This window comes from Chanodichthys erythropterus, chromosome 12, assembly GCF_024489055.1.
Source record: "Chanodichthys erythropterus isolate Z2021 chromosome 12, ASM2448905v1, whole genome shotgun sequence".
In the NCBI taxonomy this organism is placed as follows: domain Eukaryota; kingdom Metazoa; phylum Chordata; class Actinopteri; order Cypriniformes; family Xenocyprididae; genus Chanodichthys; species Chanodichthys erythropterus.
The window spans coordinates 11,889,656-11,915,348 of NC_090232.1; the positions used below are offsets into that span (position 1 = coordinate 11,889,656).

At 34.1% G+C, this 25,693-nt stretch overlaps 2 protein-coding genes across 6 annotated transcripts in view; both read left to right on the plus strand.

The window, feature by feature from the left end:
* The first annotated feature begins 2,250 nt into the window (after window positions 1–2,250).
* On the plus strand, window positions 2,251–23,519 carry tspan5b (tetraspanin 5b). Of its 3 annotated transcripts, XR_010896833.1 has the most exons (10): window positions 2,251–2,583; window positions 3,830–3,880; window positions 4,011–4,157; window positions 7,363–7,533; window positions 8,568–8,693; window positions 8,929–8,976; window positions 9,544–9,660; window positions 10,359–10,420; window positions 13,578–13,681; window positions 23,502–23,519. XR_010896833.1 is itself a non-coding variant. In XM_067405416.1 (9 exons), the coding sequence occupies exons 1-9, from the start codon at window positions 2,503–2,505 to the stop codon at window positions 13,588–13,590; spliced, it is 816 nt and encodes a 271-aa protein (XP_067261517.1). In that variant the 5' UTR covers window positions 2,251–2,502; the 3' UTR covers window positions 13,591–20,153. The 3 variants fall into 3 exon arrangements, 2 of the variants coding, with proteins under 2 accessions (XP_067261517.1, XP_067261518.1); XM_067405416.1 differs by lacking the exon at window positions 23,502–23,519 and having other exon boundaries at window positions 13,578–20,153; XM_067405417.1 differs by lacking the exon at window positions 23,502–23,519 and having other exon boundaries at window positions 7,432–7,533; window positions 13,578–20,153.
* The window catches only part of slc24a2 (solute carrier family 24 member 2), a 30,521-nt gene continuing 18,460 nt past the window's right edge, over window positions 13,633–25,693 (plus strand). Inside the window, exons 1-3 of one of the 3 annotated variants that reach the window (XM_067405414.1) lie at window positions 13,633–13,681; window positions 23,585–23,641; window positions 24,547–24,772. The gene's annotated coding sequence lies outside the window, so the exon portion shown is untranslated. The other 2 variants (XM_067405413.1, XM_067405415.1) reach the window with 2 other exon arrangements.

Genomic DNA, 25,693 nt, shown 5'->3' on the forward strand with positions numbered 1-25,693 from the left:
AGCTTTGCGAATCGAATCAGTGATTCGGATCTCCTATCAAACGTCTAAACTGCTGAAATCACGTGACTGTGGCGCTCCGAGTCACAGATTCGATTGGCAAAGCTCCGAAGCAGTGTTTTGAAATCGGCCCATCACTATATTGTTGAAAAGTCATTATTTTTTTATTTTTTTTGGCGCACAAAAATATTCTCGTCGCTTTATAATATTACAGTAGAACTACTGAACTAGCATGAACTGATTTAAATATGTTTTTAGTACCTTTATGGATCTTGAGAGAGGAATGCTGTGAATGCAGGCCTCACTGAGCCATCGAATTTCATCAAAAATATCTTAATTTGAGTTCCGAAGATGAATGAAGGCCTTACGTGTGTAGAACGACATGAGGGTGAGTAATAAATGACAGAATTTTCATTTTGGGGTGAACTTACAATTTAATAACTGTTTTAGAGTAACTTACCCAACTCTGAATAATATATTACTCTAAATGTTGCAAAAAGACAATGTTGTTCAAAATCAAGTTTGCTCAACAAATTTTTATAATATGAAAGGTTTAAAAAATCAAAGAAAATGTTTCTGAGGGTAGTTATTGAGTTTTATGATCAACTGACAAGTAGATATTTCAATATTTGCAGAGGATAAGATTACATTCACATACGATTATACATATTTTGCACCTATTTTGAAGTTGAGCATGTTTATTACATTTCTAGGAATACATTTTTATGAATGTTTTCTCAATATTGACAAACAATATTGTAAATCTACATGGTTATTGGTAGTTTTTCAAGAATTTTTTTCTTTTTTATTAATACGAGATCATCATAATAGTACAACTTTAATTCATTTTGCAGTACATCTTGTTCATTCAGGGTGCTTGTTTAGTGTTGATAGTTTTTGGTCTGTAGTTAAGAGAAATAGATCAGTATTGTCAACTCTATTGACTAATTTAGGTCATGAGTGTTGGCTGCATATATTGAGTTTTATTTAATGACTGTCATGATCTTTGGTATAATCGCTGTGTTTGGGGATTTTAGGGTGAGATCTGTATGATAACTGCGGTGATTTGCTGACTCATGGAGGTGATTGCGGATGACCTTATTGCAGAACAGTGAGGTGGTCGAAGGGCCTTGGATTTCCACCGCCCTTGGGGATATTACAGCCTGCTTCACTCTTACTCAAGGACACAGATACAGCCTGTCTAGACTGTGCACTCAGCTGTCTGATATTCCAATTAACTGGCTAAGACATTGTCCCCAAATAACTAAAGGTTTTACTGCATAACATATTTTAGAAAGCAAAGCTCTTCAGACACACCTCTTTAAATCAAAGTGAATCTGTAATCAACTTATTCAATATAAATTCCATCCACATCAAAGTACTGATGGTTTTATAAGGTTTTTAAAAGAAAGATATAAGCAACTGAAGTGCCTTAGAATTGACACAATCAAAAGTCATGCATAAATGAGTATTGCAGTGATTTTATTCAGTATTTGTGACCCTCAAAATGTGATTATACTTATCAAAAAAGCACATTTTCTTATGGCAGCACTTTCCTTCTTCAAAAATGGACAAAAAATAAGCTTTTCAGTTGACTGCGTAGGCACCTAGTACACCAAAAACAAGTCCTTTTCCTGTACTACTGGAACATCTGCTCAGTTTTGATGTTTAGTTTATGTCCCATCAGGATACTATTCAGTTTATTTCACATTTGTGTTTTAGTTTTTTGTGTGACTTTTATTTTGAAATTGTAGCCTTGTCTTTGTCAAATGGGTGTGGTACTGACAATGCATGTCTATAGTAGCAGTGACAGTAAAATTGTGATTAATTGAATACTCAGATAATGTTACAGGGACAGAACAGAACCTGATAATACAGCTACATGCACCTCTGAAGATCATCCTTTCCTTGCACAATTACCCTACAGAGATGTGTTCAACCAAAAAGCCATGTGATTTTGAGTTTCATATTTTTTATTCAAAAACTGCAATGTCTCATCACAAAATTTAAAAGCATAAATAAAAAATAAAGCATATATAATGTTACAGGATTTCACTGTATATAATGTTATATGCATATTGTATTTATTTCATAATAATTCTTTACTTAATAATAGACATGCAGCTATTATCATTATAAAAATTCGTTATTTTATAAGTTATATCATTGCGCTTATTATGCGTTTTTTTCCCTAATTATGAAACTTTTATTTTGAAGAATCGTGTAATGACATAATTCATTTAGCCGGAAGTGACTCTCCAATCTTTATTTGTAGAGGAGCGCTTGTCCCGTTATTCGCTGTTATTATCACCAATAATTATTTTGTTTTATTCGAGGCAAATTAATCGTTCGGGCGAAATAGGCAAAGCCCCGTGTGGCATTGCCTGACAATCTGTAGAAATGTCACAAACATGGTGTGAAAGGACGGAGTGAGGTTACCAGTCGGTGGGCGATTTTTTTTCTTCATCATTAGGGAGGAATTTCTCTGTTTTATCAAACGCAAGTATGTCAGGAAAACACTTTAACGTGCACGAAGTGGGCTGTTGCATCAAATACTTCATATTTGGATTTAATATTATATTTTGGGTGAGTTAAGAATTTTTGACATTGTGTGCGTGCTCTTTTTCATTTTTTTATCGCCCGGGGTTTTCACTAAATCAACCCCCGGGAGTCTGACACATTGGCGCTGCCTTAAATCCTAGTGAGCTGCCTACCTAGACAACACTGTCAAACGTTTCAAACGCGTTTATGACAGCCAGACCGAACGTTATGCATTACTTATGAAGCCCCAAACCTCTTCTGAATGTTCTTTGGCTCGTTTAATGCTATGAAACAAAAAAGTACATTCGAACGTTACGAAAGGCGCGTATCTTGGTCGTGAATGGAATTGCAGTTTGAACATTCCAAACGCGCTTGTGATTCCAGAAATGCTTTTAAAACGTTCCGACTGCACTTATGGTAATGGTTCAAACGTTCTAAACACGCATTTGATGCCACAAAAATATACGAATGTGCTTATCCTACTCAGAAATGCTGTTAAAGCATTCCAAACGCGCCTATGATGCTAAAAAAAAATGCTCCAAAGTTTATAACATGCTTATAATCGCCAAAATAGGCTGTCAGCTTTTCCAAACATGCTATCTACGCAGGCAGCTCAATAGGTTTTGAGACACAACCCATGTGACAGGTGGTTTGTGCTTTGTCCATATCAGAAGTTAATATGGAAGCCCATTTCCACTACATATGATTAAAAAAAAATCATAATTTTGACTTTTTATGTAAGAATTAAAAAGTCAATATTATGACAAAGTCGAAATTGATCATAATTGTGACTTAGTATGTCATAAATCATCAATAATTTGATATTTAAAAAGTCGAAATTATGACTTTGTCAGAATTTAAACTTTTATGCAATAATTTCAAATATTTAATGACATAATTTTGACTTATGTCATAATTATAACACACTAAGTCATAATTATGAGATAAAATGTTGAAAGTAAGAATGACATACTAAGTAATAATTATGGCTAATGTAAGTCATAATTATGAGATAAAAAAATTTAAGTTATTAGATAAAAAGTTGAAGTTATGACTTTATCATAATTCACTTTCTATGTCATACTTTTTAAGTCATAAATTAGATTTAGAATGTAATAATTTCAACATTTCTATGTCATAATTATGATTTACAAATGTTCTTATGTAGCAGAAATGGGCTTCCATAGTAATCAATTTCAATGTAACAACAAACCAAATTTAGTTTCAAAAGTAATTTATAGTGCTGATCTGATCTCTCACTCTATCTGACGCACAAATACACACCGTTTAGCTGCTGGGAGTGGCGTTCCTGTCCGTGGCTCTGTGGGCCTGGAGTGAGAAGGTGAGTGAAGCACATCTTTTTACAAGCACTTCATATATGAATCTAACAAATCAAGTGAGATCTTGATCTAAATAAAGCTAAATAAAAGTAATTATTCTCACTTTTGTTCCTGTTCGTCTCTTTCCATCAGGGGGTTCTCTCCAACATATCCTCCATCACGGATCTGGGTGGGTTTGACCCAGTGTGGCTGTTTCTTGTGGTTGGAGGGGTGATGTTCGTGCTCGGCTTCGCAGGATGCATCGGTGCTCTGAGGGAAAACTCCTTCCTTCTCAAGTTTGTATGTCATATTTTGTTTTTACCAATGAGTTACCTCTAAGCAATATGCATTTATTGCACCTGCCATCTGCCTTAAATAATATCATGTTCTATACATTATGTAAAGCATGAGTGTCCATAGTGTAGTTCATGGCCTCACTGCAGCTAATTGAACATGCTTATTTGAATAGTTTGTACATCACAAGATAATGAATTTGGGTACATTAGAAAAAATTGATCTGAAACTTTCAGAAGGACATAAAATGTTGCAGGGATGATGTATTTTTTTTGTAGGCCAAAACCTGGAAACGGGTTAGCATTTTTTAACTTCCAGTTCCATCGTCCCAAAGTTAATGGGTTTTTGGTTAAATTCCTGAAATGAGGTATGTCGTTAACAGAAGCTCAAGATATATTCATGTTTAATTATATGACATAAAATACATCGGTAATACTTCCTTGTGTTTTTTAAAAGTTTTTCTTGAAAGAGGTGGTTGTTAACAAGTATAGATAAATGAGACTACAGAGGTTGTCTTTGACATTAAACCTCGGCTGCATCCGAAATCGCATACTTCCTTACTATATAGTAGGCCAAAAACAGTATGTGACAAAAGAAGTCTGCAATCACAGTACTCATAAAAGAGTAGGCAAAAAGTACCTGGATGACCTACTTCTAGCGAGATTCTGAAGTGTGCATATGATGGACACTTTACTATCATCGAGGCCACGGGAGAGGATGTGTGAATAAGATTGAAGCAACAAGATTGATGCTGGTCGGTCACATGATAATGACAATATGGCGAATATTCACGTTCATTCATACTATAATATATAATGTACTTTATTAGTGGTCATGAAGTAATTACTTAATGAAAATAAGTCCCTACTCAAGAGATTTCGGGACGCAGCCACTATCATGCAGAACAAGAACACTCATCTACTCTGGGAAAATTGTTATTTATTTATTTTTAAAACTGAAATAGTTGTCTGTGATGGTGACGTTGAGTTCATGCGACCATGGTGTTGTTCGTTTATAACCTACGTTAAGCTTTTTGCCTCTGGTGATTGTATTTAGGCTTAAAAATTCATTAAAATTGTGTTCATTTATGAAGATTATCTTGATGAACAAAATGTGTAAGAATCACAAACACAGAGATTATTTAGCAATAATCCAGAAGCCAATGGAAAAATCATATTAGCTTTTCGTCAAGGTGATGCTAACTTCCAGGTTATTTCAAGGCAAATGTGACTTTTTATCTCACAGTTTTGACTTTTTTTCTCCGAATTGCGTGATATAAACTCGCAATTGAGAGTTTAAAAAGTCAGAATGGTGTTATATAAACTTGCAATTGCGATAAATAAAGTCAGAACTGCATGATAAAAAGTCACAATTCAGACTTTTTTCTCAGAATTGCGAGTTTATGTCTTACAATTATGACTTTATAACATGCAATTGCAAGTTATAAAGTCAAAATTGTGAGATATAAACACAATTGTGAGTTATAAAGTCAGAATTGTGAGATATAAACACAATTGCAAGTTATAAAGTCAAAATTGTGAGATATAAACACAATTGTGAGTTATAAAGTCAGAATTGTGAGATATAAACAAAATTGCAAGTTATAAAGTCAAAACTGTGAGATATAAACACAATTGCAAGTTATAAAGTCAAAATTGTGAGATATAAACACAATTGTGAGTTATAAAGTCAAAATTGTGAGATATAAACACAATTGTGAGTTATAAAGTCAGAATTGCATGATGTAAAGTCGCAGTTGTGAGTTATAAAGTCCAATTCTAAGGAAAAAAATACTTTTTTTCTCAAAATTATGTTTATACTTATAAAGTAAGAATCTTGCAATTCTGACTTTATAACACGCAATTGTGAGTTTATATCTCATAATTCTGAGAAAAGTCAGAATTGCGAGACAAAAGGTTTTAGGCTTTCAGGCTGGCATAAATTAAATTCCTTGTTATGACGCTCAGCATACATTTTGTAATCTTTATCTGCTGTGCAAGAGAAGCATTCTACACAAAATGCAGCTTCTGTGCCCCATTTTGCAATGTAATTTGGTGAAAGTGGTTACAGTGATTTCTAAGAAGAATGTAGGACGATTGCAATTATTACACTGACGTCATGACTGCCTGTCAGATTAAAGGGCCGTTCACACGAAGAAAGATAACTATAACAATGACTATATAGTGTCCACACCAACACACGCTATCTTTCGGTGTATTATGCACACGCTGCAGCTGTAATCTTCCACTTTATATGCTTGAGCTCACATCTCTGATAGTTCATCAGCTGGAAATAATCATTATGATAGTAATTGCAACAATATTGTTTCTCTGTGCTGTTATTGTTAGTGGTGGTGTTGAGCTCTTCTATTCTTTTATCATTATAGTTATCATCCGTAGTGTGAACGGGTCTTTAAAAAGGCAAATATTCTAAAAATGACAATGCGAGATTTTCATATTTTAGTTATAAAGCTGAAATTATCTACAAAGCAAAGTTGATTGGAGTCTGCACTGTATGTTATGTGGTTTGAGCTGAATTAATTGCAAAAGTTTAATACTTGATCCCTAACCTGAATGTTTGGAAATGCTAATACTGATGCTCCACTGTAAATAGAATCATTGTCTCAGTACTGTTCAGACAAATGTGAATAGAGAGTGCAGGTGTGCAAACGTGTTTTTGAATGGCTGGATATGAGTAACTACATGGAGGGGTGGGATTGACTGGGTTTGAATGTGGTTTGAAAGTGTGTGAACTTCCTCTCACACAGGTTCTGGTGGTCTGTGTTACTCCTTTCATGAGAGAGGATGCTGTAAGAGCTTAGTGAGGATGTCAAGAATGGTATTGCAAAAGTATACAAGAGGCCCATTTCCTCTGTAGGGTTCTTAAAACATCTGGAAACACCAGATGAACTGTGATGTCACTCTGGAAGTATTCATTGCGGTCACAGTGACAAATCATCGCTCACTGTACTTGTATAAAACATTGTGTATTCAGTTGTGAAAATATGTGGCTGTTTTGAGATGGGAAATAAGGACTATGTCATCTCTAAAAAATGTACATTTCTCTGTAAATGTGTTGGCAGGGTTAGTAATCATAAAACCGAGAACATTAACTTGGTTTAATCTGTTGTGGGACAATAACACATTTTTTATTCATTGGATACTATCCATCATGAGTTGTGTAACCCGAACTTTGCTGTCCTCTTCTGCAGTTTTCCGTTTTTCTGGGAATCATATTTTTCCTGGAGTTGACGGCAGGAGTCTTGGCTTTTGTCTTTAAGGACTGGATTAAAGACCAGCTCAAGTTCTTCATCAACAACAATATTAGAGCGTACAGAGACGACATTGACCTACAGAATCTCATTGATTTCACGCAAGATTATGTAAGGACACACTGGCACACAAAACCAAACCAAGAAATGTGTTTACTTAGTTTACTTAAAGAGTTAGTTCACCCAGAAATGAAAATTCTGTCATTAATTACTGACGCTCGTGTCGTTCCACATCTGGAAGACGTTTGGAACACAAATGAAGGTATTTTTAATGAAATTTGAGAGCTTTCTGTCCCTCCATAGAGATCCAACACAACTACCAATTTTTAGTAAAGACATCATTAAAATACTCCAGTGTTTAACCTCAGTTTTATGAAGCAAAACAAATGCATTGTCACAAAAAAAAAACATAATTTAACGAGCATCACAAGAGCACCACGACACATGCGTTTTGTGTCATACATACGCGAGAGCTGACATTGTTGCGCGAACACGCTTTGGATATTATTTTGTAAATAAAGTGGTGAACTTTTTGTGTTTTTGCGCAAACAAAGCACTTAAGTCTCTTCATATACTCATCATGGATTATATTATTGATGTCTTTCCTACATTTTTGGATCATGAAAGATGTAGTTGCGTTGAATCTCTATGGAGGGACAGAAACCTCTCGGATTTCATTAAAAAGATCTTAATTTCTTACGGATGTGGAATGACACAAGGGTGAGTAATTAATGACAGAATTAAAATTTTTGGGTGAATTATCCCTTTAAGTGTTTACAAAGTGTTATTTTCAATGATAATCTCAATTTAATATAAGTATTACAACAACTAACCATTTTCAAAGTATTGCCCTGTTTATTTTACCAGTTCAACATGTAATCTGTTTAGTAAAGTAAATGCTATAGTACTACTACTACTACTACTACTACTAGTAATAATAATAATTATTATTATAGTTGATATAAATATACACTATATGTCCAGAATATATATATATATATATGTGTGTGTGTTCCATCTGTTCACATGAACTAACAATGAAAATACATCTAAAACAGTTAATGTTAATCTTAGTAACTGCAATCTGTTCTAAACTGTAATGGCTTTCAGTTATTGGAATATTAATTGCATGTATGTTTCTACAGTGGGAGTGTTGCGGAGCTTTTGGGCCTGAAGACTGGAATCTGAATATTTACTTTAATTGTACTGACACTAATCTGAGCAGAGAGAAATGTGGGGTTCCGTTTTCCTGCTGCACCAAGGACCCTGCTGTAAGTAAACACAAAACACACGACTTCCAGTCATCTTATATCACCTAGAATGTGTCATTGTCTCCTTCCTGAAGACCTGGGAACATAAACAGGAAGTGATTACCAGCACACCCACATACAAAACAACAGTTCTCTATTTTTTTAATGCTTAAACCCTTTGATTTAATGTGGAATGTTAATTTGAAGTTTTCCAGAGTACTAAATCTAAGCCTTCTTCCTGTTTCTCTTCACAAAGGAGGATGTGATCAACACACAGTGTGGATATGACATTCGAGCGAAAGGTGTAAGTACGCTTTCTTCAAAAGAATATTTACTCAAAAATTCAGTCAACCCTTAATTACACTCATGTCACTACAATCTGTTTGACTTCCTTTTTTCTGTGGAATGCACTCTTTGCCATACCATTGAAGTTACTGAGAACTGGGGCTGTCAAGCTTCAAAATACCCCATAAAAGTATCATAAATGTAGGCCATATGCACTATATTCCAAATTTTCTGAAGCTGTATGATAGCTTTCTATAATATTTGTATAAGTAGAATTGTTTTATATTTTGCATGCATTTGGCTAACACTGTGTCTGAACCAGACGCAAGCAGCGTGACAAAAGCAAATACAAGTCATTTTAATCACTGATGCTGTCTACACTGGATGTGGCACGACATGACAAAATCCTGACAGTAAACTGATGCCTCGTTCTATTTCTGACATACTCCAAGCCCTCGCCCCACTTCTGACATAAAGAACAAATAGATTTGCAGTGGTCGCTTTGTTGCCTCAAGATGTTACAGCATGATGTGACAACAATGGCATCTGGTGTAGACAGTGTAAATGTTTGTTTTTGTGTTTAAAGGAAAATGAACAGAAGACGTTTATACATACAAAAGGATGTGTGCCACAGTTCGAGAAATGGCTACAGGAGAATCTAACCGTAGTTGCCGGAATCTTCATAGGAATTGCACTTCTGCAGGTGAATAAACAACGAAAATCAGCTAAATACACACAACGTGTTTTGTTGTGTATGTGCCACTGTAAACAGTAGTGAAGGGATGATTTCCAAGGGTAATTGATAATGGATAATTATTTAACGTAATGCAGTTCTCTGCAAGCATATGAAGGCCTATAAACAGTTCTCTCACCTACATTTTAATTTATTTGTAATTTATTATTTTATTTCTAGGTTCTGAAACGTAAAAATGATTCATATTTATTTTTATATACAAAGAGGTTAAAGCCCACTTTTTCTAAAGACACTGATTTTTTAATCAAATCAAATAAATGCAGCCTTGATGAGACTTTAAACAGTAAAAACAATTGTCTCTGACAATTAAATAAATGAGGCCTTCTGATACATCAAAACCCTTCAATGTTGATTACCAGTATAAAAATTCATGGATTGTTTAATTTATCTCCAGTTTCTTTTGATTGCTTTTTCATTTCATTCATTTCAGCCACTGTCCTTCAAATTTACAAACTAGAAAACCTGCCAAGTGTGGTTATTTTATTGATTTATTGGCAGCTCTGTGCTCTTTAGGGAATTTGAATACTTTTAGAAGGCATTAAGCTTATATCCGATTTAATAATGTACAGGAAGCCACATAATAAATTGTTGTGCTTTGTAATAGTGATGTGTAACTCTGTTGACATTAACCCATCCTCTGCTTCTAGATATTTGGGATCTGTCTGGCACAGAATCTACTGAGTGACATTGAGGCGGTCAGGGAGAGCTGGTAAGAAACATCAGTGCTATAAGAAGTACACTGTCTTGAGGTCTGCATTTTGATTAGAGCCACCACACTCCCTAATGTAAAGCTGGGAAAGACTAAAGGCCTGTTCACACCAAGGACAATAATGAAAAAGCTATAGTTCTAAATATAAAAGAATAGCAGAGTTCACAACACTAAAACGAAAAAGGCACAAGACAAATGATATTGCTGGAATCACTTTCACAACAATTTTTCCAGCTGATGAATGATAAAAACATTGAGAGCTAATCAGAATCCATTCTACATTGAAGAGCTCGAGCATTTAAAGCAGTAGTTGACAATGCTTATAATAATCAGAACACTGTTGTCTGCTGGCGGGGATGCTAAAATATGCTGTGTTCAGACTTGGCAGGTTTGGTTTGATTAAAACAAACTCTATTGCGATTGCTCTGTTAGTGTGGTTCATTTGAATAAGTGTGAACGCTGCCATCCGAACCCTGGTGTGCACCAAACAAGTCGACTGAGACCCCTGAAAAGATGTCTCAGTCTGCTTCCAAACAAACTCTGGTGCGGTTCAACTAATGCAACACAGGCCAAATACATGTAAACTAACCAAAAGCAGGGAATGATAAGATGCTTTAGGGGTGTAACAATACATTCATATCACAATTCGATACAAATCATGATACTGAAGTCACGATACGACATTATTGTGATACTCCAAGACGTATAGTAAAAGGATAACAAAAAATGTACTGTTGATTTAAAATGGTGAATTTGGTATTACGTTGGGAGTGGAAATGAATAGGGTTGGACTTGGTGCTGGTAACCCAATGTACAGGACAGTGCTGACACCAGAATAAATATATTCATAATTCTAATGCTGAAACACAGATTTATTTTAGATGAATATGTTTGCACTCTGTCACTGACTAGATATATTTAAAATAATGTAGGCCACTTTTTACTGTTAACATAAGACATATAAAATATTCCCCCATTACACTATTATACATTATATTCAATATTATATATAGAAGTTTAATGTAGTACTGTACGGAAGAGGATAAGGATAATCTCGAGATTAAAGTTGTTAAATTTCGAGAAGAAACTCGTTACATTTCGAGATAAAATGTTGAGAATAAAGTAATTAAATTATGACAAAAATGTTGTTAAATTACGAGAAAAAAGTAATTAAATTACGAGAACAAATTCGTTAAATTATGAGAATAAAGTCATTAAATTATGAGAAAAAGTCATTAAATTACGAGAACAAATTCATTAAATTACGAATTTGTTCTCATAATTTAACGACTTTTTTCTTGTAATTTAATGACTTTATTCTCAACATTTTATTTCGACTTTTTTCTCAAAATTTGACGAGTTTTTTCTCTATTTTAATTTTAACTTTAATCTTGAGATGGTTTTATTTTTTTATTATTGCTTGGCCCTAATCCTCTTCCGTAGTACTGAGACTAAAACTCTGTAAACTTAAATTTTTTTCTCACATTGTGAGATTTTAGCATATATATTGTGACACGATATATTGTTACACCCCTATCAAGCATACATGTTTTTTCTTGTCATGGTCGCAATGTTGTCCATCACAGTTCGGTACAGGCATCGAAATTGCAGATCTTTGTTTGTGTGTGTGAGACGGGGATTACTGCCACTGTCTTTACACATTTTATAAGCTCTTTATGAGCTGTCAGCTCCATCATACAACATCATATGTATGCACATACAGCGAGTGGATTTGGCCCAGGACACAGCATTGTTTTGGATGTTTGACAAGGTCCGTCGTAAAATATACATCATAAAAGAATTTTTATTTATTTTTTTTATTTTTTTTGCATCTTTAAGTTTGGTGTTAAAGGGTTAGTTCATCCAAAAATGAAAATAATGTCATTAATTACTCACCCTCATGTCGTTCTACACCCGTAAGACCTTTGTTCATCTTCGAAACACAAATGAAGATATTGTTGAAATCCAATGGTTCAGTGAGGCCTCCATAGACAGCAATGCCATTCAAACTTTCAAGGTCCATAAAGGTACTAAAAACATATTTGAAACAGTTCACGTGAGTTCAGTGGTTCAATATTATTATTATAAAGCAACGAGAATGCTTTTTGTGCGGCAAAAAAAAACTAAATAACGACTTTTCAACAATATTTAGTGATGGCTGATTTCAAAACACTGCTTCATGAAGCTTCTGCTGAACTGCTGTGATTTCAGCAGCTAAACTGCTGAAATCACATGACTCTGATTCACTGATTCGTAAAGCTATGAAGCGGTGTTTTGAAATCGGCCCATATAGATATTGTAAGTCTTTTTTGTTTTTTTTGGTGCACAAAAAGTATTCTTGTCGCTTTATAATATTAAGATAGAACCACTGTACTCACATGAACTGATTTAAATATGTTTTTAGTACCTTTATGGACCTTGAGAGTTTCAATGGCTTTGCACTTAATAGAGGCTTCACTGAGCCATCAGATTTCATCAAAAATATCTTAATTTGTGTTCTGAAGATGAATGAAGGTCTTACGGGTGTGGAACGGCATGAGGGTGAGTAATAAATGAGATTATTTTCATTTTTGTGTGAACTAACCCTTTAAAAATGACAGTGTGAATGCTAAGAAAACCAGAACTAAATGTATAATTTTCTTTTTTGATTCGGACGGCGATTAAATTACCACATGACCTTGGTGTTTGTCAAAAAACGGTAGGTAATTCGGCCGGGGATTTTTCCATGGGTAGTGGGAGAAAAACACTGACATTTTGGATTCAGCTGGCAATAAAATCCCGGACTAGCCCCTGTAATTGTTGCAAATACCTTACGCTCCTATGAGAAACAATTACCGTCTGAATGGGGCTATAGTTATCTTTATAGTTGGTGTGAATGGGCATTAGTGATACTGCCTAATGCAGATACATTATGGCTAATTTGGGTTGTGTTGTAGTTGAGGGTTGTAGTGTATTAGGCCATTTATTAAAACAACTTTTTGTATTAATTCAGAATGAAATGGCAGCAAAAATCAGTTTAGTTTAATGCAGTCTCAGACCTTTTTTGGTGTGTTGTTCACTGAAAGAAATCTTTTCTTAATCAAACAGTCAGTTTGATGGTAATAGGCAGGTAGAGGATGTTTCATCTTCCTAACATTTCTGTCTTTTCATCCTCCAGTTTGTTTACCTGAAGCACTTGAGCCGTTCTGCAGACAGAGCCTCCATCTCTCTGTCACTCAGCAACAGGGTTGGCACATTGTCATCACAGTATCCTAGCAACCAGTGAGGGATTCCATTCACATACCTCCTTTATTACAATGTACAGCGACATCTTCACGTTTCCATGCTAATGGTGTCCAATGATAGATTTGTGTTTAATCCTTCTTCAAATATCACACAACGAAATCCAACAGTATTAACATGCTTAATCTACATACAACTAATTTGTCTTCCTTAAGACTATCCATAACGTAACAACAGGCCACTTGCATTCTGTCTGTGTTGTTTTTTAACTGTTGATCTATGTACATATGCCTCAGATGAACATTTGACACAATGAGCATCGCATTTCGCGGGTTAAAATTAGTGCAACTAAAAAAATAATAATAATAATCTGAAAACCTGCATTCGTTTCCATTCCAGATGATTACACTACAATTCATCAGTTTGGCAGATACAGCAATGATTCAGTCATTGAATTATTTCCATGTTTGTAGGCAAATACAAAGAAGCTTTGAATATTTATAGATTATAAGTTGGCCTAAACAAATGAGCGCACCTTTTCCTGCATTTTCTGCACTGTTTGTGTGGGAGGAAATCTGCATAATTGTGCAAAATGGATATTTAAATATGATAAAATGTGTTTGTCAGTGCTAAGAGTACTATAGTTCTATCTGAAAACATGAACAAATTAGGCAAATTATTTATTACTTGCGGGGGATGTGTAAAATTTTGTGAATGACTAGCATCCTGTTGAAATCTGCTCAAGCCCAAAGCCCGTGTTCTGCGACGGTCCGCGCACCGTCCGTGTCGGCGTACAACAGCGCATGTGAGAATGACTTGAGCGCTTGAAAAAAATAGATAGTGCGCATGCGCCAAATGCTTCTTTCCGCGCTCACGGCCGAAGGCGCATACCAGAGGCTCGCACGCTGTCCACGATGGAGGTCTTTTCGCGCTCGCCAACAGAGGTATACGTTGAAAGGCTTGAACGCTCAATTGTGCGCAAGACTGAGCGGAACGCGGAAAATTAAGTATACCAGGGCCTTCAGATTTCTGGCAGATTCTGTGCAGAACCCGTTTTAGTAAGGCCGTTGTAGCCTGCAGATTGTGCTAAATGATGAGTTACTGTCTACTTAACACTACATGAGTGTTCGACTCTCTCAAATGTATTAAATTCATTGAGACTATTTGTTTATTTTGTTCACATTGTCAGATTGTGTGTGTATATTACCTGTTTAATGGATTTTATAAAAACAGTTGCTTTTGAAACTAAGGGAAATTGCACTTGCATGCTTACTGGAATAACACTACATTTTCCCAGTGTGTTCAGCTATATGAAGATATTTTTGTGAATCGCTCTGTTTATCTGTACTGATTTTGAAATTATAGCCACTGTGTAAGTAAAGGTGTCACTAGAAACATTAGCATTGGATTTTAAGACTTTGATTCAGACTGTTAGATCTGGGGGAGGTTAGAACAAAACCTAGCAAACTGGGTAATATGGGTGAATCTCACAAATAACATGTCCAGCTCACATTTAACCCCTAGAAAAATTCTCAATTTTTTCTTTAAAGAAGTACGGAAGAGGATTAGGGCCAAGCAATAATAAAAAATTAAAACCATCTCGAGATTAAAGTTGTTACATTTCGAGAAAAAGTCGAGATAAAATGTTGAGAATAAAGTCATAATTTAATGAGTTTATTCTCAACATTTTATCTCGACTTTTTTTCTCGAAATTTAATACGTTTTTTTTCTCGTAATTTAACGAGTTTATTCTCAACATTTTATCTAGACTTTTTTCTCAAAATTTAACTACATTTTTCTCATAATTTAACGAATTTGTTCTCATAATTTAACGACTTTTTTCTCGTAATTTAACGACTTTATTCTCATCATTTTATCTCTACTTTTTTCTCTAAATTTAATGTTTTTTTCTCGTAACTTAAGTTTATTCTCAATATTTTATCTCGACTTTTTTTCTCAAAATTTAATACGTTTTTTTTCTCGTAATTTAACGAGTTTATTCTCAACATTTTATCTCGACTTTTTTCTCGAAATGTAACTAAATTTTTCTCATAATTTAACGAATTTGTTCTCATAATTTAACGACTTTTCTCGTAATTTAATGACTTTATTCTCAACATTTTATCTCGACTTTTTTCTCGAAATTTAACGATTTTTTTCTCGTAATTTAATGAGTTTATTCTCAACATTTTATCTCGACCTTTTTCTCGAAATTTAATGAGTTTTTTTCTCGTAATTGAATGACTTTATTCTCAACATTTTATCTCTACTTTTTTTCTCGAAATTTAACGAGTTTATTCTCAACATTTTATCTCGACTTTTTTCTCAAAATGTAACTACATTTTTCTCATAATTTAACGAATTTGTTCTCGTAATTTAACGACTTTTTTCTCGTAATTTAACAACTTTATTCTCGTCATTTTATCTCTACTTTTTTCTCTAAATTTAATGTTTTTTTCTCGTAACAAGTTTATTCTCAACATTTTATCTCGACTTTTTTTCTCAAAATTTAATATGTTTTTTTTCTCGTAATTTAACGAGTTTATTCTCAACATTTTATCTCGACTTTTTTCTCGAAATTTAACTAAATTTTTCTCATAATTTAACGAATTTGTTCTCATAATTTAACGACTTTTCTCGTAATTTAATGACTTTATTCTCAACATTTTATCTCGACTTTTTTCTCGAAATTTAACGATTTTTTTCTCGTAATTTAATGAGTTTATTCTCAACATTTTATCTCGACCTTTTTCTCGAAATTTTTTTTCTCGTAATTGAATGACTTTATTCTCAACATTTTATCTCTACTTTTTTTCTCGAAATTTAACGAGTTTATTCTCAACATTTTATCGACTTTTTTCTCAAAATGTAACTACATTTTTCTCATAATTTAACGAATTTGTTCTCGTAATTTAACGACTTTTTTCTCGTAATTTAACGAGTTTATTCTCAACATTTTATCTTGACTTTTTTCTCGAAATTTAACTAAATTTTTCTCATAATTTAACGAATTTGTTCTCATAATTTAACGACTTTTTTCTCGTAATTTAATGACTTTATTCTCAGCATTTTATCTCGACTTTTTTCTCGAAATTTAATGAGTTTTTTTCTCGTAATTTAACGAGTTTATTCTCAACATTTTATCTCGACTTTTTTCTCAAAATTTAACAACATTTTTCTCATAATTTAATGAATTTGTTCTCGTAATTTAATGACTTTTTCTCGTAATTTAATGACTTTATTTTCAACATTTTATCTCTACTTTTTTCTCAAAATTTAACAACTTTAATCTCGAGATGGTTTTATTTTTTAATTATTGCTTGGCCCTAATCCTCTTCCATAAAGAAGAGTAAGGCTATTTATGTAACATTAAAATGTTGCATTATTTTCATGACAATTAAACACATTTCCCCTTCTAATTCTCAGTATTGTAATGATAAAAACAATTGTATTTTTTTTTAATTTAATTTAAAGGTAAACTGTTTAACTTTTGCCTCTCTAGCGGTTAAAAACAAAACTGCGTGGATTGGCACAGCAGTGGAAGAATGTTGTTTTGGTCGTGCTTCGGCTCTGCGTGACTGACTGGGCGGATGAATATGATCCTTCACCATAGATATGCTTTACAATTAACTTTGTTAGAGAGCTACATATGGCAATTTAACTGTTCAATAAAATACCTTACTCGCCTGTTGAGTAATAAAACACCTTCTCAGCCAAGCTGATTGATTCAGACTCTCCTCTATTCAGCGTTTTTTTTTTTTATGTGTGATTCGGGCGAGCGATGCATGTGTACACAATTTCCCTGCGCAAACCATCCCGACAGGTCTAAAATATAAACAGTTATAATAGGCTTACCATCGTGAATCAGAGTAAGGCAAAAACCCATTTTGGAAGAAGAATTGGTGATGTATTGACTCATTCTTTAAATTTTGAATCAAAAAAGCTACATGGTGTACCTTTTATTTATAAAGTTTTTGTTACAATCGCTGGAATAATTTTTGGATAAAAATTAGATAATTTTTAATATAGTGATATTCGTGTTAATGGTACACACAAACCTTGATGGTACAAAAAATAGGCTTCTTCTTTTATTATTATTATTATTATTAACATTAATAACACCAAGTTCAGGGGTTTGATTTCCAGATAATTAAACTTATAAAACATATATCTTCAATTCAATGCAATATGATTTCAGAGGTGTAAGGAGTAGGCTACTTGAAAACCATACTTGAGTAAAAGTACAGATACTTGATTACAGGGAAAATGACTCTGTTACAAGTTAAAAGTCACCAATTCCAACACGACTTGAGTAAAGGTCTTAAAGTATCTGATTTTAACAGTACTTTATTCATACTGAATGTAGGCTCAAAGATACACTAGTCCTCAACACCTGAGAGACATGTCAGTGAAACACAAGAAGCAGTTTATTTTCTAAATTCAAAATGAACCTGAACACCTAAAAAATGCAAAAAATAAAATAAAGGTTGACAGCCTTTTAAATGTCTACCAACACTCAAGCGCTCACAAAGGGAACAAGTAAAGCAGTAAATGGGGTGGATTATAATTGGGACTTGTTATAATGAGATTCACCTGAATATATGATATTGAATCATGAAATATTTCTGAACTCATAGTATCCGTGTCGGAAAGATAACGAGAATGTTTTGCTTTGATTGTGAAATGAATCTGCAGCAGCCTGTTATATAGTGGTTTTGTGACTTTTGTAAAAACAGGGTTTGTGAGATTATTTGAAACACGAGCCGATTTAATGAATCCATGTGATTGTGATAATGCCTTTTCACTTTACACTTTCCTGATGTGTGTAACCTTAATATATCATAATATGTTTGTTTTCAGTTGATTAAAGTTTTGGACAGTCTTTGTGAAAGGAAAGTCCAAAGAATTGCAAAAGACTGCATATAAACTGGCTTTCAGTGGTTTTGCAGTATGTGCTCAGTGAAACTGGACAACAGGGAAGTTCCCTTTTTTTTTTTTTGTCTAGCACTTGTAATTAAAGGTCCCGTTTTTCTAGGTTTTTTGAAGCTTTGATTGTGTTTATAGTGTGCAATATAACATGTTCATGTTTTGCGTGTGAAAAAACACAGTATTTTTCACATAATTTACTTATCTGTATACCGCTGTTTCCACTGTCATAAAAACGGCCTGATGACTTCCTTGTTCTATGAAGTCCCCCCTTCAGAAATACGTAACGAGTTCTGATTGTGCCAGCGGTTCCTGTGTTGTGATTCGACAGCAGTTTAGCGCATCTTGCCCGGAAAGGTCACGCCTCTAACCATAACGTGTGCTGCACATAGTTTTACATGTGGATTATTGTGGTGTTGTGCCGAATGAACACAAAAGACAATAATTCCTGAGAGACTGAACTCTTTAATCTCCACAAGCAGCGACAGAAAATGTACAACGTTTGCACTCACTCAGAAGAGTACCTCATACGGAAAACAGCCATATACATAAACATAGTCCCCTCTTGTGGCCATTATGTGCACTGCAGTCCAACATTAACTATTGCAGTAAGGATACCACAATTATAATTTTCGGGAACCGAGTTAAACATAAATTGTAACCACTGATCTCTAAGTACAGCGTCCCTGGGAAGGCCAAACAAAGGTGATTGGACTGCGGGTTGAAAATAACAGCGTTTCGACGACATGGCGACAAACACACTCTACAAACGCAACTCTTGCTCTTCTCCGTGGGAGCGCAACAAGACCACGCCCCCTTTTTTGTGTATTCCTGTGGGCGGAGGTTAGTCAAAAAACTGTTTTAGTGACGTCATTAAAGAAGGAAGTAGAGGGATGTAGTCCAAACTGGCCGTTCGATGTAGGCGACTTCTGTTAAATAAAATATCTCGCTTGGCATTGAACTTTGAGCTTTAAAATTTTACAGATTTTATTTATACTCTAACAACAACATTACACACTAACTAAAGTTTGAAACATGGGATCACGAAGAACGGGACCTTTAAAACTGAATTTTAAGCTTAAACTTTTGGTAGATTGTTGACTGGTAGTGACATAAAAATATTAAATAAATATGTATTTTCTCAAAATTTCTCAAAAACTATTGCATAGTAATAACAAGATGATGTAAAATAACATTTTATGATAACTTGAAAATTCACAGAATCACAGTCATCTTGTTATTACCAGAAAGTGTCGTTTTTCTGAAACACTATGGATCTCTTAATAATGGCATACTTGCAGGAAAAAAAATTAAGAAAATTACATTTAATCAGAACTTTCTTCTTTCTTTCTTTTTTTTAAAAATTCAATTCTAATTTCTTCATGTTTCTGTGTAATTTCTTAATATTCATTTTACATTATCTTATTTAACAAATGTTATAAACAATTTACATTGTTTTCCAAGATGGTGGTATTGGAAACAATAAATTTTATATATGTTTTTGTATGTGTGTTAAGCCTGTGTCTATGTCTGTGACTCTTTTCTAGACCCTATAAATAAAGTGTTATTGTTGCCAATATTTAATTATCACCAACCTGTGCCATATGTTTTAAGGTGTTTTAAAAAAAAGTTATACTTTTTAAAATTAGAATATTTCATAAAATTGTTAAAAACAATAACAAACCTTATTATTCATTTCTTATTTTGAAGGTTATCATTTTATCAATTTTATAATCTAAACATCAGCAACTAAATGTTACTTAGTTATATATGTACTTTAAAGTTACAACATTTGCGTGTAATAAAGCTGAAGATATGAGCGTAACAATCTATTGTAGCTATTAATAATGTCAAATCATGGCTACATCTGAAGACAAAACATTCCTCGTGCAGTTTTAAGTATGAACGTTAGATGGCGCTAAAGGCATGAAATGTTTGGTAACATCATGTTACCCAAGGTGTTAAATAGTACCTGCCCTCTAAAGATAAACTGATGAAGGTCAGGATTCAATTGTGAAAATTGCATAGAAATGAATATTTACGCATATAGCAGTGAGCTGTACAAGAACTATCACAACATTGCAAACAACGGTTCAGTTATGAGCCACTCATTAGTGGTTCATGTGACACATTTACAGATTAACCTTTGTCTGAGTCTTCATGGTTTATGGTCAAATAAACTTCATTAATTCCACAAAGCGTAGCAGTTTATCTCAGAAGGTATGATTCAATGCTGTATTTCACTGATGCTCTGTTAAAGGTTTATTTATTCCTAGAAATCCACCAACAAACATTTAAATATATATATGAAACATGAATTGTAATAAAACAGTATTATACACACATGTACACACTTAACTAAATTTCAGGGGTGTGTCCACCTTGAGACCTTGCTGGGAATGAAACCGCGATGTCTAAATCACCTTAATTGCACTTGCTTATACAACCCTCCTTCTTCCTTTGGGAAGCAGCATGGGTAATCTGAGCAGATTAGGATCTGCTGTGTCTTCTTAATCCCACCACAATTAAAATAGGATTAGAACTCATCTCCTGGCCGCAGTATCTCAGTAACTGCTCAGTGACACTTTGTCTTTCTGTCCTATGGACCAAAGGAACAGCAAAAGGGGTCACTGTGTTTTGAACTCTCATTATGTCATTGTCCTGGCAGCAATATGGCATTGCTCGCTACCAAATTCTGTACACATATGCGTAAGATTTATGGCCATAATTCAACAGTAAATAAATAAAAATTGTGTATTTGCAATTAATAGATACCACATAAGATCACATTATAGGGGTAAGTGTTTGAAGTGACTCATATAAGACTTAAAGGAACACTCCACTTTTTTTTGAAAATGAGCTCATTGTCCAACTCCCCTAGAGTTATTCAGTTGAGTTTTACCGTTTTCGAATCCATTCAGCTGATCTCCGGGCCTGGCGGTACCACTTTTAGCATAGCTTAGCATAGTCCATTGAATCCGATTAGACCGTTAGCATCGCGCTCAAAAATGACCAAAGAGTTTCAATATTTTTCCTATTTAAAACTTGATTCTTCTGTAGTTACATCGTGTACTAAGACCGACGGAAAATGAAAAGTTGCGAATTTCTAGGCCGATATGGCTAGGAACTATACTCTCATTTCCGGTGTAATAATCAAGGAACTTTGCTGCCGTTCCATGGGAGCAGCAGACGCAATGATATTACGCAGCGCCTCTCACAGATGTCTCCATGGTTGCAAGGCAAGCTCCCGGTGCAAGCAAGGGGTCACAGGCAGAAGACTCAACTCAACTACAGAAGAGTCAAGTTTTAAATAGGAAAAATATCAAAACTCTTTGGTCATTTTTGAGCGAGATGCTAACGGTCTAATCAGATTTAATGAACTATGCTAAGCTATGCTAAAAGTGGTACCGCCAGACCCAGAGATCGGCTGAATGGATTCGAAAACGGTAAAACTCAACTGTTTAACTCTAGGGGAGTGGGAAAATGATGTGTGTGTTCCTTTAAAGTCACCATGAAATCAAAATGGACATATATATTATATTCACGACAAAATCAAGTCCCTTCCAACATAACATACTAAACTGTAACTTCAAGTACAGTATGTCCTTGATTTGCCTTTACATCATTTATAAAATTATTAGCAGATAGAAAAATATTAAGTACACACATTTTTATTCAAACATAGCTATATATTTTTTAAAATGTCAAAACATAATTGTTAATATATCATGGATAAAATTTTATGTAAAACTGTGTTATTTATTTAAAGGTTAACTGACTCTATCACCATCTGTGGTTAAACTTCAATATATGCGAAAATACTGTCGTCTGAGCAAGCAAGTAGCGTTTTTGTGCTAAAGTAACATGACTTTCTTTTCTCTACTTACGAATATGATGTAAACACACAAGGACGAATGACATAAACATAAAATTTCACGAAAAATTTGATCCGACAACTTAAAATAGGCTAGTAGTGAATCGCAGTAAGCCAAAACCAGTTTTAAACACAGATTTTTAATGTACTCACTCAATGATCAAATTTTGTTTTTTTTTTACCTCAAAATTCTTTTGTAGCACCTTTTTATTTATTACATTAATTTGTCTTTGTGTAGATAACACTGTGAAATATATTATATATATTGACCCTGGTTTCTGAAAAATACTTGTGACATCAAATGCCTTTATTATAATGGTGATTATAAGTATCAAGAATAAGTATTGGTGGTTATAAGTATCATGCCATTTAAAGACGGCATGAAGTGGAAATCGGATATTCTTATCTTCCCTATTGTGATGTATATCCAGGGTTGTCAGGTTTTCACAACAGAACCCGTCCAATTTAACAACCTGTGGCAACAGTGTTAAAGTAGCCCAAGTTCCGCGGGAAAACTGTGGACTCGGCAATACTGCGCATATCCGAAATGGCTTCTTGAACAAGAAAAAAATGTAAGGTGGGACTTGATTATGTTTTGCAGGAATTGTTTGGATCATTGGATGATTGTGGTTTGCTATTGCTGTGATGTCATGTGAGTGACAGGTTGTCTGGCCCTTAAATACATTATCAAAGAAGATAAGAGGTGTTGTTGCAAGAGGCAGGGGAAGTTATTTTGATTAAAGATTACAAGGGCACATACATTTTAACAAAAGAATGATGTGCACAGATAAATCATTTGTAATAAATACTGCAATGCTCTCTCTCTCTCTCTCTCTCTCTCTCTCTCTATATATATATATGTACAATTCTATATATATCTAAATGGACAATTCTATATATATATATATATATGGAAAATTATATATATATATATATATATATATATATATATAATTGTCCATATATATATATATATATATATATATAGAATTGTCCATTTAGATTTAATGTTGATTCATCACCAACTAATGAAGAATAATATATTAACATTTTATGTAGGCCGCATATACCATGCCATCCCGTAATGCCTAAACCAACAACTGGCAACCACATTGGCTAAACTGAAGTGTATGAATCTCCAGAGCGTCAAGAACCACAGGAGGAGGATGTTTCACCCTGCAGAACAGAGTTAGCCTCAGGTCAGATGTGTTTGCACATTCTACATGACTTTCCATATAACTGAAGGACCAGACTTCTGGGCCATTTCCTGGAAGATTGTGTGGTTGATTGGAGGTGGAATTAGTCAATAGTTAAGCCGAAATGTCCTCTATGCAGGGCAGGGTCAGGTTCAGCTGCATCCAGCATGCTGCGCTCATATGCTATTTAAAGCCTAGCGAAAGCTTTGGCCTTACAGGCCTAATCTTCTCTTGACAAAGATGCATTAATCTATGGCTTCAATCTATGGTGCTGGATGGCAGCTTTAGGTCCAGTTAGAGTGGGATGGGTTACAGCAGCCTCAGGACTGGTATTATGGTGTATCTCGTCCTTGCGTGCCTGGCTCGCTGACATCTGGGAACAGGCTCTTGAGAAAGACAGAGTTTATCTGAAAGGGAGGGATGAAGTAGGAGGGGATCATAGTGGAGATTGCATAAAATTCGCCATGGCTTAAGAGAGTGGCTAAAGGTAATCTTAACTCTGCAACACAGATGACCACTCAAGAGTGAGATCATAGCTAAAGATGACTCTATATATAAAAGTTTTTTTTAATCCATGTAACCTACTTATCCAACTGCTAATTTTTTTTTAATTCAAAGTATTACGTCTGTACACAAAATAATAATAAATTAAATAATAAATAATGTTTATTTCAAATCATATCATAAAAATAAAGTGTCACAAGAATAGTATTAATTTTACTAGTGGAATAGGAGTTTTTGACATTAAATACTTTTGGAAAGGTGAACAGTTTTTGCTAATTATTTTCAAAGATTCTGCTTAATTGTTTTGTGTTATGCATGCAGCTTTTATCATCTCATATTGATTGAGAATACTTTTGAAAACTTTCATGATAAAAAAAAGCTCGTTGTTCTTTACACCGTTGCAGGTTATGTATCCAACTTGTCAAGGACAGAACAAATGGGTAAGGGATGGGGCAAGGAAGGAGAGAGTGAGGCGGGGGAGGGAGGAAAGATCAGACCTCCCCTTTAACCTGTGGCAGCAGTAGAAGCATTCTTGATCCATGACAGTGAAACAGCAAGTGGTTGGTGTCCATAAGTCTGTGGGATTCTTCCGAAAGGTTCACCGGCCACGGTTAACCACCAGATGTGAAGGTACATTTATTATTTAATAGTGGCATTCTGGCATGTGTCATGTTTTCCTGTGCTTCTGTTTTTATTATTTCTTAATTTTTTCATGCAAGTCTATAAGATCTATTAGGCCAATTTCAGGAGAAATGCAAAAATACAAAGAAAGACTTAAAGTAATTCTATTAAATGAATGGGAAATAGTGGAATGATTATCCTATTCAACTTGAGATATGTTCTATAAATGTCTTTAAATCAAGGTGACCGATGGAAATGGTGTTCATTTACTGTTACTTAATGTTCCTATCATGCAGATATTATCACTGATAATACATATATATTAGTGTGTGTGATACAGTATGTGCTAAGATATACTGTGAGTCAGGGTAAAAGTAAAGGCTGTGTAAATCAGGATAACAGTGGCCTATAGATCCGATTAAATCCTTAACTTGACAGATGGACTCATCAGAGGACGCAGCCAAGAGTTTTAAAATTTGAAAGATATAAATTTTTTTCAAGGACTGTGCAATATATTTTTATACATTTTAACAGTATTAATACATGAACTTGCAGGCATGCTTTAAGTTAAAAATAAAATATTAATTATAGTTCTGTGTCTAAAATTCTGATTGGATGAGCCATGTTGAAGCTGTAAAATCATCAGTCTTTCTACAAAACTATACATCATTTGATCATTTTTAATATATGTTATATATTTTAATTATTAAATGATCTTAATATAAATGTATAATTTTATATAATAATTGTAACTATTGGTTTATGTATATATATATTTTTACATGTGAAAATAAGCCATGCAGCACTCATGTTTGTCATGTGTGAATGAATTATTACTTTATTTAAATGCACTGTGTGAGTACAGGACCCGTCAGCTAGATTATAGTGGTTATATATTGGTTTAGAGACATTAGCACATGTCTAGCACAA